Source organism: Eschscholzia californica, unplaced genomic scaffold (assembly GCF_041429995.1).
Source record: "Eschscholzia californica isolate CP2 unplaced genomic scaffold, dmEscCali1.0.p SCAF_1, whole genome shotgun sequence".
Classification (NCBI taxonomy): Eukaryota; Viridiplantae; Streptophyta; class Magnoliopsida; order Ranunculales; family Papaveraceae; genus Eschscholzia; species Eschscholzia californica.
The window spans coordinates 19,844,974-19,862,414 of record NW_028238198.1 but is presented as its reverse complement, the minus strand read 5'-3'; the positions used below and the strand labels follow the sequence as shown (position 1 = coordinate 19,862,414).

General features: G+C 36.5%; 1 protein-coding gene and 1 pseudogene across 3 annotated transcripts; one reads left to right on the top strand and one right to left on the bottom strand.

Annotated features, from left to right (window-relative positions):
* Positions 1–1,671: 1,671 nt before the first annotated feature.
* On the top strand, positions 1,672–10,894 carry LOC147564947 (triacylglycerol lipase OBL1-like; annotated as a pseudogene). The gene is made up of 5 exons (XR_015228991.1): positions 1,672–2,066; positions 2,150–2,344; positions 2,463–2,496; positions 9,171–9,793; positions 10,233–10,894. The product of XR_015228991.1 is annotated as a triacylglycerol lipase OBL1-like (transcript).
* A 988-nt stretch (positions 10,895–11,882) lies between these two features.
* Positions 11,883–17,314, bottom strand: MCCB (3-methylcrotonyl-CoA carboxylase). 2 transcript variants are annotated; one of them, XM_086651336.1, is made up of 11 exons: positions 17,048–17,314; positions 15,806–16,600; positions 15,606–15,725; positions 14,561–14,995; positions 14,379–14,469; positions 13,986–14,227; positions 13,513–13,677; positions 13,264–13,338; positions 12,655–12,786; positions 12,457–12,513; positions 11,883–12,195 (listed from the first exon to the last, which is right to left on the bottom strand). In XM_086651336.1, exons 2-11 carry the CDS (start codon positions 16,016–16,018, stop codon positions 11,992–11,994), a joined length of 1,734 nt encoding a protein of 577 aa, XP_086507462.1. In that variant the 5' UTR covers positions 16,019–16,600; positions 17,048–17,314; the 3' UTR covers positions 11,883–11,991. The 2 variants fall into 2 exon arrangements, with proteins under 2 accessions (XP_086507462.1, XP_086507463.1); XM_086651337.1 differs by lacking the exon at positions 17,048–17,314 and having other exon boundaries at positions 14,561–14,988; positions 15,806–16,378.
* Positions 17,315–17,441: the final 127 nt, after the last annotated feature.

Below are 17,441 nucleotides of genomic sequence, written 5' to 3'. Positions count from 1 at the left end.
TAGTCGTAGACTCTTAGCGTTGAACCTTGAATACTGAAGAAGATAATACCGAAACGAATCGAACAGAATGGTTGAATTCTTGAAGGTTGAATAAGATTGAAGCTGGAAGTCGGAAGGTTAAAGAGGGTTGATCTGGCAGGATGAAATCACGAAGAACAGTTGAAGACTAAAGATTAAGGATTTAGGATAGAAACTTTCAACCGCTTGCCTCAAGAGTTAGGAATTTGGGAATCATCAAAGTATTAAGTCCTTTAAAAATCTAAGGGTTCTAATATAACCCTAAGCAATTTAAGGGTCAATAATCTTTAGTACAAGGGGCGGGTAAAACGGACCGCCCTGATTTTTCAGTGGCCCAAAGCGAGGTCTGAAAATGTGGCCCCTTCTATCAAATTGTAAAACGTATAAATGTATTACATGAAAATCGTAAATACTGCAAAATATTTTCATCATATTTATATAACAAAATAGTTTTTTTGATAATTACAATCACTGAAATTTTATTCTTCTTAAATTTTTCGATGTAAAGTCACTAATAATCGTTCAATAATTAAGACTGTCAGCCATATCCTTCTCAATAGATAATATAGCTAACTCGTTTAATCTTTCTTGCGTCATTGTAGATCGAATATAAGATTTAATCAACTTCAACTTAGAAAAACTTCTTTCTGCAGAGGTAACAGTAACTGGTATCGTTAACATAATTCTATAAGAAACCTATGTGTTCGGGTAACAACCTTTTATATCCTTCAAAAAATCTAGCACTTCAATTGGTCTTTTGATCTCATTTGGTAAAAGACGCTTCAACACTTTCAGTTCAGAAAATAAGTCTAGTCCGTCTATGTCATATGACTCATTATACTTGAAAAATATTTCGAGGCGAACACATGAATCTCTCAAATCACCATCATCTTGGGAGTTTAACTTTTTTAACTCAAACAGAAAACAAAATATTTCTTTGTACTTCTGAAATTGAACGACTTACAATAAAAAAACAAAAGACTTTGTTTCTAGAATTGTTTCTAAAAATTGAATAAACAGCCCGGTTTGACATTTTGGCTTGAAGAAAAGATATTGGGATTTCATGATTTGGATATTTAAAAAGCATTTTTGTTTCATAAGTCAAACAAACTGTTAGGCTCACCATTCATTTAAAGATCATCAAATTTGGTGGTCCTTTTACTTAACATTTGTTAAATGGGGTCCTTCCAGTTTTCTTAGAGAATTGTGCTTCTTATATATATTTAAAGAAATTAATGTCTTGGTGGCCCCTAAAAGTCGGTGGCCCGAAGCGACGCTTTGTTCTCTTTGGCACAGGGCCACCGACCGGTGCTATATGGACAGGTTTCTGGATGGACGGAGTGGCACTCCCCTAAGTAGACGGGCACGGAGAGACCTCCGGGTACCCTCTCTAGTCCGTGACCGCCCACTAGTCTTTTATTGGACGGGCCTTGCCTGACTCGATCACCAGGCGCCTGCTCCGTTGCGGATGTGGGTGTCCGCTGGCAGACTCCGGTTTCCGGCCTAAATTCCCAGCCCAACAGGACTTATTCTTATTTGGAGTTGAAAGGTAAAGCCATCAACAACTACTAAAAGACCTCACGAATGATTCTTAATTGGGTTGGTGCTTCATCTACATAAACTACATTGAATCTCTTCACATGTCATGTGAAGAAAAACCTCTTTCTCTCTATCTATCTAGTTATATACTTATATATCTATCTAATTAGCTTTCCTTTCTTTGTTTCTTTAGGGCAACTAAGGCCATGGCTCATGAAGAATTTTGTGAAGATTATGTACTTTTAAGACCACATGAAGGTGGTTTGTTAGACCTTTTTAAGCTCTTGGTTTCAAATGATATATCAGAAAGCAAATTTATTGATTGTCCAGAAGGAAAACAAGAAACTGAATTTAAAGGTCGAAAAATTATCTTTGCATCTATGTTTTATTAAAATTTCTTAGTTCTATAGAAACACCCTTGGCTTGGTATGGTTCAACCCAAGAAATGTGGTTAAACCTTTTGTCTGAAAATCAGGGTTTATCCGGAATTCTTACCAATATTCTCAAAGGTTAGTATTAATCGAACTACTTCGAAAATTAGTAAAGGATAATGATCTCTGACAGTTACTGTTCGAGACTGTTTAAACTGCAGGAAAATTAATAATTCCAGACAAAACATCAGCAAAATTTGCATCGAGCGCTTGGATATTTGGACAGAAGAATCGAATTAGACCATACCATAAAACACAATGATAGCAAATATAATCCGGCACTTTCTATCATGGCTGCTAAAACATCTTATGAAAATGAAGCATTTGTAAAATCAGTAATTACCGATAATTGGAAGGTAATTAATTACTTAATTAGTATATTAATTAGGTAATTTTGGGTGTTAATTAATTAGCGATTTAATCAACTTATTATATATTATATGCCTAAGATGTTAGTTTAATGAATTTTTGCAGATGGAATTCTTGGGGTTCTACAATTTTTGGAATGGTAATTAAGCACCAACTTAGATTAAATTTAATTCAAATAAAATTAGTTTGAATATTTTTCAAATGGCAAAAATATATATATGAGATAATGGAGACAAGGATATTATTTTTTCTATACATAATAATGTGAAGTTTGGTCAATTTAATTACTTTCCTAAATTCTAACAAAATTAAATTAAGTCAACATTCGGCAGCCCAAGTAGTTTCAAGGTGTTGGCATAACTCCAGAAAGCCCTGGAGTTTCAGGTTCGAACCTCAGAGAAGGTGGAATCTTTGGTTATGGAATTGGGATTATTAGGGTATAAATAACGTTATTGGGCTATAGGCCATAGTTTCGTGGGCTACAGGCCCGGTCTTGTTAGAGTTTGAATGAGCGGTTATCGAGTTTATTGTTGGAATCGGAGCCAATTTTGGCTCGACCCGACTCGTCAAACTCAGAAACCGAACGCGCCATTGCGTTCGTCTCGTCGAGCTCTTAAATTTAGAGCAAAGAATTACTCGAATCCGATTCCGGATGAATGAGAAATTCGAGTTTGAAGTTTGGGTGAAAAAACGGTTAAGTCAGGGTCTGAAACGTCAAACGGGACAAGTTAGATCAGGGGTTGTTTGAGCGAATACCACGCGCATCCAAATCTGTGGGCACATTTCGGTATTGATCTGACGGTGGGCGTTCCACCCGAGATTTTCACCCAGATCCGACGTCCCAGGGTCCAACCGACTCCAATATTCAGTTATTCTTTCTGTTTAGTCCCTCCTTTCGAATGGATACATCTTTTAACCCAACAGACACTATGCACCCATTCAACTCTTATATAAACCAACCAAACCCACTTCATTTTTCATCAATTCATTATCTTCTCTTCTTCTCTTCTCTCCTAACAATTAGAAGTTCTGGTTTGCCTAGAATATCTAATTAAGGGAGTAATTCTAGAAGTTCTGGTTAGACTAGAATATCTGGAAAAAAAAAAAAAGGAAGAAAGAATTTTCGAGTGAAATTTGAATTTCCGAAGCATCTAGAAGATCATCCGCATTAGTCCAAGAGCTCATAATACTGACAAAGGTTCGTCCGCTTTCAGAATATAGAAGTACCATCTTAAAATTCTGAAAGGTTAGTCGTTGTATCCCGAAGGCATTCACCCTAACGTTTGGTACTGTTACGGGGGTGTAAAATGTCTTAAGGAAAGAGAATTTATTCTTGCCTCGACTACATTAACACCTATCTCGGTTAGCCCGAAAGAAGGAATACTGATCAATCATTATTCTTTAATAGTTTATCTCTCTATAAGTTAGAGAAAGGAAACTCTGTCTAAATTAAGCCAAGACAGAGAGAAATCGACTTATCGATTAATAACCAGAGAACAACAATCTTAAGACATCTTATATAACAATTATTTCTCTGGTTATAAGATTTTGATCTGGGTTATTTTCTGTGTGTTTCAGAAAAAATGGCAAGAACAAGAACAACCCTACGGGTTCTTCAGCCTAACACCACATGCGTGGAAAACCCAGAGATGTTCAAAGGAACTGACTTCGCTCTGAAGCAGAAGCATCCATCTCAAAACAGAGGCAAGTCGAGGAAAAGGCAAAGGCCTGTCGAATGCTACAAATGTAGAAAGCGAGGCCACCTAGCCAAAGATTGTCGCTCCACATATGACAGTCAAGGGGAAAAAGCCGATAACCAAGCTTCATTAGCAAAAGACACCGAAAATCGGAATCACCGTCTAATGATTACTGAATTCGAAAAGGCGTTTGATATACTTCATAAGATGAACCTCTGTGCAGAGGCACATGAAGATAACCTGGTTAACAACCAAAGATGGTGGGTCGATTCTAAGACAAATCATCACGTTTGTAGTGACAAAAGCCTATTCTCTTCCTATACAGAGGTAGCCGAAGGAGAGACCTTATTCAAGGAAAACGGCTCGACCACCAAAGTCAAAGGAAGGGGAAAGATCGTGTTAAAATTCACTTCCGAAATAGAGGTGACTTTGACCGATGTACTCCATGCTCCAGAAAATCAAAAGAACTTGATTTCTGGTTCCCTTTTAAGTGAGAACGGGTTCAGACTAATCTTTCTGTCAGATATCGTTATCATATTGAAGAAAATGATGTATATTGGAAAGGGCCACTTATGTGGGGGGTTATTTCAAATAAATGTTACCCATGTAATGCCGAAGGCACCTATTATTAATAAAATTAATAATTATGCGTATATTATTGAGTCCTCCAATATTTGTCACGAAAGATTAGGACATGTGAATAATAAGTCATTAAAGAAATTAATGAGCTTGGAGTTAAATTCCGAAACTCGAAATTTACTCAAGACGTACATGTCAAACATGTGCATAGTCAAAATGACTAAAACGTTGTTCAAAGTCTTTAGACTTAATTCACAATGAACCCTATAACCTAAGAACGGTTCAAACATAAGGTGGAAAAAGGTAATTCATCAATGACTCCACTTGTTTCTACTAAAGTGTAAGGATGAAGCAGTCGAAAAGTTCGAGCTTTATAAAATCAAAGTAGAAACTCAACTTTGTAAAAAGATTGAGGCTTTAAGAAACGACTGAGATGGAGAGTATGAATCTCCTTTCGCCGAGATATACGCCAAGAATGGCATAGTTCATCAAACGGCGACTCTTTTGGTATAAAGCACAGAACATTAGAAGGGATAAAACTCGATCAGTGGAGATTGAAATCGATGATCAATCTAACCTCGATAGATTTTGTGAAGTATTCCACTAAAATCTATTACTAGCCATGAACAGAAATAAGGTTCAACCAATGGTGACCATAAATGTTGACTTAGTTGATGACTCTTAAAATATCTTCTTGATAACAGAGACATCGGAAAACTAAGCGAAACATTGACCACCAAGTATCGACATAAATACTGGGTGTGAAACCGTATATCGAGAATACAGAGAGCGATCAATGATGAATACATGATCCTAAAGGTTCAATTCGATGACGAATCGAAGAAGACAACCACATAAGTAATCGGAGAAGTGTGTCAAGACAAATGTCAAAACCCAAACGGTTAGACAAGGTCGATGACAGAAGGTTCTCATTATACAAATAGCTACGAGACGATGAACTGTTCGAAAGAAATCATCGGTCTGAGATAATGAAAATTCCGTGAAACATTCGCGAATACAAAGTTGACGAAGAATGCAAAATTCTGAAATTAAACTTGTCTTCGAGAAAGTAAGTTATTTCATATAACATATTCAGGCGGTAAATAATTCTCTAGAAGGGCCTTAGGCCAGTCTAAGAATTAAAAGGAATCCTCAGATGTGTTAAACGGAAGGACCTTGGCTGAAAGATCTCGAAATCAGGAGTTATTATAAATAAATCCTTAAGTCTTTGTAAGGAGGTCCCTAGTTCTGTATCATTACAGAATAAATCCTCATGGCAACCTAATCTTCTTGGATAGACAAGAGAATTAAGGTTGATAAGACGTAAAATTGAATATTACATCATTCGGTCTAGACGTGACTCGAATAATCAATTCAAGGGTCTTGGTAAGATTTTCGATTCAAGAGTATGAACGAAATCTAGAGACGATAAAGGACAAAATAGGGAATGATAACCTTGATGATCATGCGATAGTTTAAATCTATCGAGGGAGTATATATGATTAAGACATATAACTTAAGAAAGAGTTAAACGAGAAACTCACCTTGTATTATATCTCAAGGTTCTAATGGTCATAAATCATCATGTTATAGGACAAAACTAAACACACTACACTAAAGAAATTGTGTACGAAAATAGTTTTGTCAAAAAGGAGAATCCAATGGTTACCCTAGAACTGTGGGGGCAGATATTGTTACATATCTGAACAGTACCCTATATGGAATACTATAAAATTCCACCCAAGTTGACGAATAAGAGAAAATACTCTTGAAATGTGGGGGGAACCGAAAGGAACCAAAATGCCAATTATAAATGGCATAAAAGTCTCTATATTCTCCTTAAGATACAACGTCGTGAAAAGAGGGAAATTATAGAGTACCTCGGAAACCAGATTTAACCAATAAGAATGTTTGGTCAATAAGGTTTCATTGAGCTAAGAACTACGGTTATATTCACTAAGTTGTGACAAAAGTGAGAAATCAAGTTTGTGAATATAAGTGATGACGTGAATGTCTAATTCACTCAACAAATCTGGAAAAATACAAATGGAAAGAACTTCTCTTCCTAATCCTAAACTAAGTAACGAGATTCAACCGTGAATCATCTGTTCAAAAGAACAGACAATACTAGTTAGGAATAAGAAAGTGTTTTAGAAGATATGATTCGATGCTTTTCCAGATTGAATCGTTACTCATGATTGATAATCTAAAGTGCATGGTTAAACAGAGAATGGTAGAATAACCACTCAAAAAACCACGATAAGCATAAATACTTGAATTTGAACAAATTCAAGAAAGAGTTATCAGAGTAACAAATAGTTCTTAGGTATCTGAGCAGACTCGTATTAATGTTTGTACATGTCATAAAGGAAAATGAAGATATGTGGACAACACTCGAATCTCAGATACAAAACAGTGGATATGACAAACCACTAAGGGCTACGATATCACAAAATCCTCAGAGGCAGACGTGCATAGCTGGATCAACAATGTAATCCTAAAGGCCTTGATGGATACATTGCTTTGGAGAAAGCAAAGGAAGTAGGTGAACTTCCTGGAGGATATTTGTTTGTGATTGAAGCCAGTGCACGCAATAAACCTGAGTAGTTGTTGCGTAGGCACTAATACGGTAAGTCTAGAGAATTCAAAATAAAATAGACTAGCACCGTAAAGCAATTGCTCTCAAGGAATGCATAAATTAAAATTATGCTCAATCCTAAGTTACCTGGCGGATCCGTAAAGAACAAGGGTGAACAAGAGAGTTGAAATTGCATCATCAAGGGGAATGTGGCAAAAAACGCCTAAAGTAAATGAGTAAAGGCATGGTGAAACCCTACCTAGAAGACTGGAGATCCCACGATCTAGGTTCAAAGGGCAACTGAAGCCATATCCTGACTCGACAGTAACACTGTAAGAGATTTCTATCTCTTACCCATTCCTAGGATGATAACAGTGTTGCCTGCATTGAGAGGCTAAGCATTAAGCTTTTAATGAATCCGAAAACTTAGAACTTGATTCTAACGTGAGGTATAGCAGGATACCTTATTACGGATAACCTATATGTGTGTGAATTGATGCCGGTTCCGTGGGAAGGTCGTCTAGGCCGACTTCTCTAAAGCACACATGAATTCGGGATTGTTCAGGGCCGAAATGAACACAACCGAGAACCTAAGTCGGTAAGGGATTAGCTGTGTGATAGCTATTCAGGTTTACAATTTCCAGGACTCAGTTCAAAACGATAAGTTCACTGCCGTCCTTGTAGACCTTGTAGTTATTCACTAGGAAAGGTTCAAAGTCGAAAGACTACCTTCTTCCGATGCAGCGAAGTTCCGCATATGAGCTCTTTTAGTGTCAGTATGTCAGTATAGTATGTTTGTATATAGTAAACCTCGAATTTTCATTCATGTGGGGGATTGTTGGAATCGGAGCCAATTTTGGCTCGACCCGACTCGTCAAACTCAGAAACCGAACGCGCCATTGCGTTCGTCTCGTCGAGCTCTTAAATTTAGAGCAAAGAATTACTCGAATCCGATTCCGGATGAATGAGAAATTCGAGTTTGAAGTTTGGGTGAAAAAACGGTTAAGTCAGGGTCTGAAACGTCAAACGGGACAAGTTAGATCAGGGGTCGTTTGAGCGAATACCACGCGCATCCAAATCTGTGGGCACATTTCGGTATTGATCTGACGGTGGGCGTTCCACCCGAGATTTTCACCCAGATCCGACGTCCCAGGGTCCAACCGACTCCAATATTCAGTTATTCTTTCTGTTTAGTCCCTCCTTTCGAATGGATACATCTTTTAACCCAACAGACACTATGCACCCATTCAACTCTTATATAAACCAACCAAACCCACTTCATTTTTCATCAATTCATTATCTTCTCTTCTTCTCTTCTCTCCTAACAATTAGAAGTTCTGGTTTGCCTAGAATATCTAATTAAGGGAGTAATTCTAGAAGTTCTGGTTAGACTAGAATATCTGGAAAAAAAAAAAGGAAGAAAGAATTTTCGAGTGAAATTTGAATTTCCGAAGCATCTAGAAGATCATCCGCATTAGTCCAAGAGCTCATAATACTGACAAAGGTTCGTCCGCTTTCAGAATATAGAAGTACCATCTTAAAATTCTGAAAGGTTAGTCGTTGTATCCCGAAGGCATTCGCCCTAACGTTTGGTACTGTTACGGGGGTGTAAAATGTCTTAAGGAAAGAGAATTTATTCTTGCCTCGACTACATTAACACCTATCTCGGTTAGCCCGAAAGAAGGAATACTGATCAATCATTATTCTTTAATAATTTATCTCTCTATAAGTTAGAGAAAGGAAACTCTGTCTAAATTAAGCCAAGACAGAGAGAAATCGACTTATCGATTAATAACCAGAGAACAACATTTATCACGTCTTTGATGTATCAATGTCAAATGTAATGACTATCGTTGATCTTAGTCAGCTTCCAAAAAAGAAAAAAAAAATTAAATCTATCACTAAAGGGGCTAACGATTTGTTTATTAATTTATTCTTTGTCATTACTCATGTCTACAGAATATCAAGAAATGGCAACAACACAAGCCATCATGTTCTGTGACAAATCGTCTGACTCAGATCTAATTGTAGTAGCATTCAGAGGTACAGAAACATATGATTCACGTGGATGGAAGACAGATTTTGACTTATCTTGGTATGAAATTCCGAATTTAGGAAAAGTACATGGTGGGTTTATGAAAGCATTAGGGTTACAAAAGATTATAGGATGGCCTAAAGAGGTTGAACAAGAAAAGACTTCTCCTCAACCTCAAGGAGTTGCTTACTATAGTATTAGAGAAAGATTAAGAGAAATTTTCAAAGAAAATAGTAAAGCAAGATTCATAGTAACCGGACACAGTTTGGGGGGTGCGTTAGCGGTATTATTTCCGATGATACTTGCGTACCACGAAGAGGGGGAGATGTTGGATAGGTTAGAAGGAGTATATACATTTGGGCAACCTGTGGTTGGAGATGAGAAACTTGGAAAGTTCGTTACAGAGAAGTTGAGAGTTCATAATGTGAAGTTCTTGAGATTTGTTTATGGCAATGACATTGTGCCAAGGTTGCATATTGATGATACAAATCTTACCATAAAGCAGTTTGGAACATGCATTTACTATGACAGATTCTACCAAGCAAAGGTACACATATTCATAACTCAATTTCTAGGGCACTTATTAATACCAATATTTATGAAATTGAAATTGAAATTGAAAGAAATTCAAGAAACTAAATTCTTTTTTATTTTTGAATGGAGATAGTCTAATTGATGAAAATATTATTTTTGAAAACATCAATTTGTTAACGCCCTAGAAATAGGAATTACCGCCATCCAACAGCATATCCGTAGAGAGGAAGGACGGTGCCCTAGACTAAATCCGTAGAGTGGACCAAGCATGGAGTATTGTGGTCCTTAGGTTAACCTGGCCCTAAGCTAGATTTAGTCTAGACACAGGTTGTAATATATGTCTCTCCTATAGAGAGCCCCCCCCCCCCCCCCCCCCCCCCCTAAAGTTCAAATCTTACCGTTTCTGAAAAAAAGATGTATATTGAAAGAACAATTTGGTTAATGTGAAACAGATTACCGAAGGGGGACCAAACAATAATTACTTCTCTATAAAGGGGTGGCTTCCAAAGATTGGAAATGCAATGATGGAGTTGGGCCGGAGCTTCACCTTAGAGAGAAAATATGGGCCTAATTATAGAGAAGGTTGGTTCATGAGATATTTTAGAGTTATTGGGCTTTTCATCCCTGGAATACCAGCACATTTTCCTCAAGATTATGTTAATTCGATTAGATTAGGACCTTCGTTAATGGAACTATGTCGTCAAGACTCGTCGACTTCCCATGATAAAGGTCAAAGTAGTCTCCTCAAGTTTGATTAAATCAAGTAGCTTTCCTATCGACTTTGAAGGTTCATGATTGCTTATATATTGGTATTGTGGGTGTAATATTCTTTCGTAATGCTTTCACATAATGGTCCAAGTGATAGAAACATTGTCTCCTAATCTTGCTTGCATCAATCTATGCTGAAAATTATTTGGAGGTGCAAGTACTCTCTTGTTTCTCTGCACTTTCCTTGCTTGTTTCACTATATACTTTGTTATGGAAAAATTGTCCATAGAAAACTGAAATTATTGTCAACAATAAGTGTTGTAATATTGAAATCCGAAGAGTACTTTGTTTAGATTAAGGGTCCACTGGTTTTAAGTCCAAAATAAAATTCAAAAATAGATTAAGGTCTAATCTTTTCAGAAAAAGAGATTTTAGTCATTTTCCCTTTTGGAAGAAACATTGTTGATACATAATTTGTTATGTATGACATATATAAAAAAATTATGAAACAACGTATGAAACTTAACAATAAATAACGTGTTTTTTATGAAACAAAACAAGAATCAATAAACAGAAAAATATTGTAACTTTGACATCTAGACATACTTTAACTATACTAAATGTGCTTTGTTGTAGAAGTATACGTAATTGATACTAAATAACGTGTATATTGCGAAACAGAAAGTAAGTTTGAAATCAATCGAAAAAATCTGGGAAAATAAAAGAAAGAGAATTTTGGAGATTGGTTTTCAAAAGTAAGTTTTTTCTTATATAAAAAGTTATAATGGTTATTATGATTAAACAGAAACGATAGAGATATTTTTTCTATAAAGATGGGTCAATTTGGACTAAATATCCATTATAATTATTATTTTGGCTTAAAATCCTATATTAATATTAGGGTGGACTAAATGTGTGTTTAGGTGTAGATTTTTGGACTAAGAACCCAAAAATTATTAGATTAACTCACTACCATTATATCTAGATTCACTAGGGAGATTGTAATTTAGATGTGAATGTTCTTGTATCAACTTGGTCGAATTGAATGGCTAACCACTATTATTTTTATGAAAAACGAATGTTGACCTACACAGGTAGTGGTCATGGTTAGGGCCAAGAACGAGCCATGACAATATAGATGCAACCAATGTTGCTCATTTGTGTGTTACTAACCAACTTCTACTCATTAAGGGGCAAAAACGTGAAATTCTACATTCTATATGGGCCTATGGCACCATCTCAATTAACAGATCACAAAACAATGTGAGGGACGGTCCATACGAGCTACAATAAATTTGAGCCCAACCCCTCGTTGAGTCATGTGATATGCAGGTTGGGCTTAGCCAACACCGTGGAGCCTATAGACGCCCCTCAGTGTTCAAGGAAGGGAAAAAGACTCATAAACAGTGGATCATTTATTCTTGTTAAATTTTATTTACCCAATGTACAACAGTAGATGATAGAACCGTGTCGCTAACGTTAGTTAATGACCACAGAACTATTTTACATTCTAAAGACACCAAAGTTTGTTTGTTCGGGGACTTGTTTCGAGGAAGCAGATAAGCAGAGGGCAAGAACCTTTCTCGTGTCAGCAGGGTCTATAATGCCATCGTCCCACAGTCTTGCCGTAGAGTAATATGAATTTCCTTCTCTTTCGTATGCTTCCACCACTTTGTTCTTGAACTTCTCCTCGTCGTCTTTACTCCACTGCAAAAACACCACAATCTCATGGTTGTCATACTTCCAATTCAAATCCATTTACCAACATCTAAAGCAAGAATTCGAGATGTTCAGACCTAGGTTTGTAAATCTCAGACAGATTAAAATGGTAAATTTTAGATTCTCTGCTCATATAGAATGAGATATCTAATGGTTTTGAGCGTACCATGTTAGTCTCTATTTGGACGCACATACTGTAAATTTGTACATCTAGAATTTTTATTTGGGAACTAGAAGTACAGATTATACCTCGACTCCTTGCTTTTTCTTGTTGCTTTTTTCGATTTGTGCCAGTACACCAGCAGCCTTCAAAAATGAATAAAGTTTAGGAATGTTCTGGAGACTGAAATGAATCAGGTTGTACGCTACATAATGTTCCGATAGAAAAAAGAAATGCTGCCCGGGACTGTGTAATTATTGTGGTCAAAGTTGGTGTTGAGAAAGTACCTGAGCTCCACCCATCACTGATATTCTGGCATTGGGCCAAAGGAACAAAAAGTTGGGATTAAATGCTCGCCCACACATTCCGTAGTTCCCGGCACCAAAGCTTCCACCGACAAGAAGTGTTATTTTTGGAACCTGAAAAAGCATATATTACACCTTCAAATTCAATAACATCTATAGAAAGCACGATATATATGATATATAAGTTTCTGAAATAAAGTATGGAAAGTTGCAGTGGGAAGTGACTGTATTTATCTTCCGTTTCAAAACCTTAAAACAAAATATAAGGGCAAAAGGAAAGACTTTTATGTTGGGCTTCTATGTCATAGTCCTTCTGCGACTTTCAGAAGTTGCAGGAGCTGAAATGATGTTTCGGTTTAAACCTGCATTTAATCTAACAGAGCTATATCTTTGAAAACAGGCTATTTTTTGTACCCAGTTTTCTTGCTTCTCGAATGTCACCTACAACTGAAATTCTTTGATCAATTGAAACCTATTTGGATAGCAAAAGGCATACAGAATAATACGGCATTTTCAAAAGGGTATGGATAGCTGACAGAAAATAGCTAAAACAAATATACACATAATTATATGCTAGAGAATAAGAGGAACCTTTGCACAAGAAACTGCCTTCACCATTTTGGCTCCAGCTTTTGCGATACCGTTAGCCTCATGTTTTGAGCCAACCTAGAAAGTGATGAACTTGATCAAGTAATGAACTTGCAGAAACTTAAGAAAATTATCAGAATCACCCTTATATGTTCAATAATAGTATTAGAGGCCTCAGATGTACTTGAATTAATAAGGGAATGTGCAAGTTCATCTAATTATGTGAATATAGAGAAGCACTGAAGTAGTTACCATAAATCCAGTAATATTCTGAAGAAAGATCAATGGAATGTTACGTTGCGCACATAATTCAATGAAGTGGGTTCCTTTCAGAGCAGATTCAATAAATAATATGCCATTGTTTCCAACAATTCCTACAGGTTGTCCATGGATCCTTGCAAAACCTGTTACAAGAGTCTGAATAATTGTTGTTAGAATCCTAGTTTAAAACAACCTAATCTGAGAATAGCGTAACATGGAGAAAGGGTACTCTCATAACCAAGAATATAATATCTATGGCGTTGGATGTCCAAAAACTTAATATGTATCAAAGCATGATGGTCCCAACGGCATCACATACTCAACACCAGCCAAAAAAATATATTTCAGATGTCGCACGTGTTAGGCTCAAAGAACCCCACAAGCCAGGGGGCTTGTGAGACTAGTCCCGCATAGTACTCTCATAACCACAAATATAATGTTTAGGCAATTTAAATGTTACTCACAGGGCCATACAGCTTCTTGAATTCATCGAATTCACTCCCATCAACAATACGAGCAATAACTGATCTTATATCAAGAGATTGTTTCTGGTCTACCGGTGCAATAGAACGAAGCTCATTTATATCATATAATGGATCTTTATAATCAGAAGTTGTATTTGGCAATCCATTCATCAAAGACTGTTTTCCAGCCATGTGCAAATTCTTGACAATTTTCCTTCCAATAGCAAGGCCATGTAATTCATCTACAGAACGGGATCATATAAAATCGTTAATGGAATAAACGATGGAGCAAGATGATGCCTTTTCTTTTTCAGATGAAGTTGGAGAGTGAGTAAAAGTACATCTTAACTCGCCAACTCATTTGAAACATAAAATAGGAAAGAATAAGAATACCTTCAGCAAAATAATCTGCAACCCCTGATACCTTACAATGCAAGGCCGCGCCACCTAAATCCTCCGCAGATACCTCTTCCCCTGTGGCAGCCTATTAAAATTGGTCCTTGAGATATAAGATGTACTTTTAAAAGAATACTTTGTAGTGCTAAATCGATGCGTTTAGGTGCATCAGATCTAACCTTAACGAGAGGAGGCCCAGCTAAAAATATGGTACCATTGCCTTTGACTATTACAGCTTCATCAGCCATTGCAGGTATATATGCACCTCCTGCTGTACAAGAACCCAAAACCAAAGCAATCTGAGGAATTCCCTCAGCCGACATTTGTGCTTGGTTATAAAATATTCTACCAAAATTGTCTCTGTCGGGGAAGACATCAGCTTGCCTTGGAAGGTTAGCCCCTCCACTATCCACAAGATATAAGCAAGGCAAGTTGCATTGAGCAGCAATCTCTTGTGCCCGGAGGTGTTTTTTTACAGTAATGGGGTAATATGTTCCCCCCTTCACAGTGGGGTCATTAGCCACAAACACGCATAGACGTCCATGGATTGGTCCTATTCCGGTGATTATCCCTCCAGATGGTAAGGGTTCTTCATATAGCTCATGACCTGCAAGCTTCACAGCCAAGCATGAGGGGTCATCTATTAGATGAAATTTTGCAAACCAATTCCCAAAGAAGATGGTGTGTCAGGCTAATGGCCTCTCTTTTAATGAATTTGATAAACCATTGAAAACATTTCCGAGTGTACGACTTAAGAATCGACAAATTTACGTAACTTTAACTAATATGAAGAAATTTGCACTTAAAACTTGCTCATTATATAGACAACTAGCACTTGAACATCAACTAGATTTGTATTTCTAGAAATTTATAGGATAAGGGTTTTGTTGTAATAGAAAAACCAGGTTATATGGTTGATCTTGATGTGAGGAGTTCATATGGTTTAACTTATCATCAATTCAAGTCTAAATTACAAATACATATTTAATTTAGATAACTAATAATCCACTAAAGTATCATTTTTTTAAGCTAAACCCTTAATTTTACATCACTTCTAATTTTTTATACCAAGTTGTAATGTGCAATTAAAACCCTATTCCTCATTTTGCCAAAAAGGGCGGGAGAATCAAAAGTTAGTAGTTCTTGAACTTGAAATTAGGCCATAAAAAGGGGAATATTTTTCAAAGAAGAAACCAATTCGATGATCATAAGTAAAATTAAGACCTGAGATAACTCGAGGAAGGAAGAACCAGGATCAATTAGACGCTCAATCCGTTCTCTAGGTAGAAGCTTATTTCTACTTTTGTTTCTCTTTAAAGCTTCTACACCACCACCAGATAATACCTGCCAAACAAGATCAATTAAACCCTAGAGAGAGAACGAGACATAGTTTCAGAGACAGAGAGAAAGAGAGAGAGAAGTACCTTATTGATGTGAGATTGGAGTTGAGAGAGTAATTGTTCCATGGAAGTTGAATTACGAACAAATGAATCGGAAGTTCTATCGATTCCATCAGGTAAAATACCTAAACAAAATTCCCTTCTTTGTAGTAAAATTGAAACTGATTCTCTCTCAATCCGATTAACGGCAGATGTTGATGATGTTCTTGCTGCTCTCTGCACCAAAACCCTAAACATTCTCTCTCTCTCTCTCTCTCTCTCTAACAACTGTATGTTGTTTCTCTCTAGATTTCAAATGTTAATGGAGTCTGATTAAATTGAACAACTGATAGAAATGATTTATTCATTTTATGAGATAGTAAATACTAAACAAAAAGATATCTTGGCCACGTAAGATACAGGTTTCATTCATTCCCTTTTGATTGAACCAATCCTGTTCTGAGTCATCCATTCTAGTCAAATCGGGGCTATGAGATTTTTTTTTTTTTTTTTCAAGAAGTCTACGTGACCTAGGAGGGGAGAGAAACTTTTATAACTGAACATGTGAGAGGAGAGAGAAACTTTTGTTGTCTCACAGGTGGTTCAAGTGAGAGTCCCAAGAGACGGGTTGAGTATACTTTTTTTTTTTGTATGTGTGCTTCAAACCCAAGATCTCTATGGTGGAAGCCTAAATTTCTCACAACTCCAACCAAGGATTGTTGGCAAATCGGAATCTACGTAGTGAGGCAGCTTGACGTTGTCGTTTACAGGTAATTTTTACTTAGAGAGGTTTCAGGCTTCCCTTACCCAGCAAGGGGATCTCTCACACCATGATCCTAGCTGGGAGCATCTCCAATGCAAAACTTAAAAAAAAAAAAAAAAAAAAAAAAAAAAAAACTTTATTTGGCTTATGTGTTGAGTCTCAATTGAGATTCTCTTTCCTATGTGGCTAACTTGAGTGTCTCTAATTCAAGTCCTTCTCCAATGTAACACTCTAAAAAACTCTAATAGATACACATGTCACACATACATTTAATAGGAAAAAGTGGTTGAGAAAGAAAGGCTTTCTATTGGTCCAAAAATTAAATTTGATGACTAGGACACTTAAGACTCTCAAAAGAGATCTCAAAAATAGAGTTTTTAGTTGAGACATCTTAAAACTTAATGCTTCCACATCATCTTAAGATCTCAATTGAGTTTTGCATTGGAGAGATTTTTTCTCAAAAAAAACTCTAAAGTCCTAGGTGGCACTTAAGATTTTAAGATTGAGTCTTGCATTGGAGATGCTCTGAGACTGGCTTAGGAAGTGGAGGTAGTGTTTGCTTCTTCTTTTTTATAAGTCAGATCTGAAATCTTACCTGAGGTCTAAATCAATCTTTTTTTTGTTGAGAAGAGGTCTAAATCAATTGGAGTGTGTTTCTTTTTGTTTTACTCTTGAAGTGTGACTTGTCTAGCACACTGATTTATGTTGATTTTTAGATACATTTGATTCAAACTATTCAGATTTAGAAGAATAAAAAAAAACAATACCGATGTACTGAAAATTTCAAGTCACTTTACTCCTCTTCGGTGCGTATAGCTTTCTTCTTACATATATATAAAAGCTGCCGATTGCACTTCTTCCACGCGTACTTGTAGCTAAATTTTGATGGATCTAGAGCTTGCCCCTTTTTTTATTTTG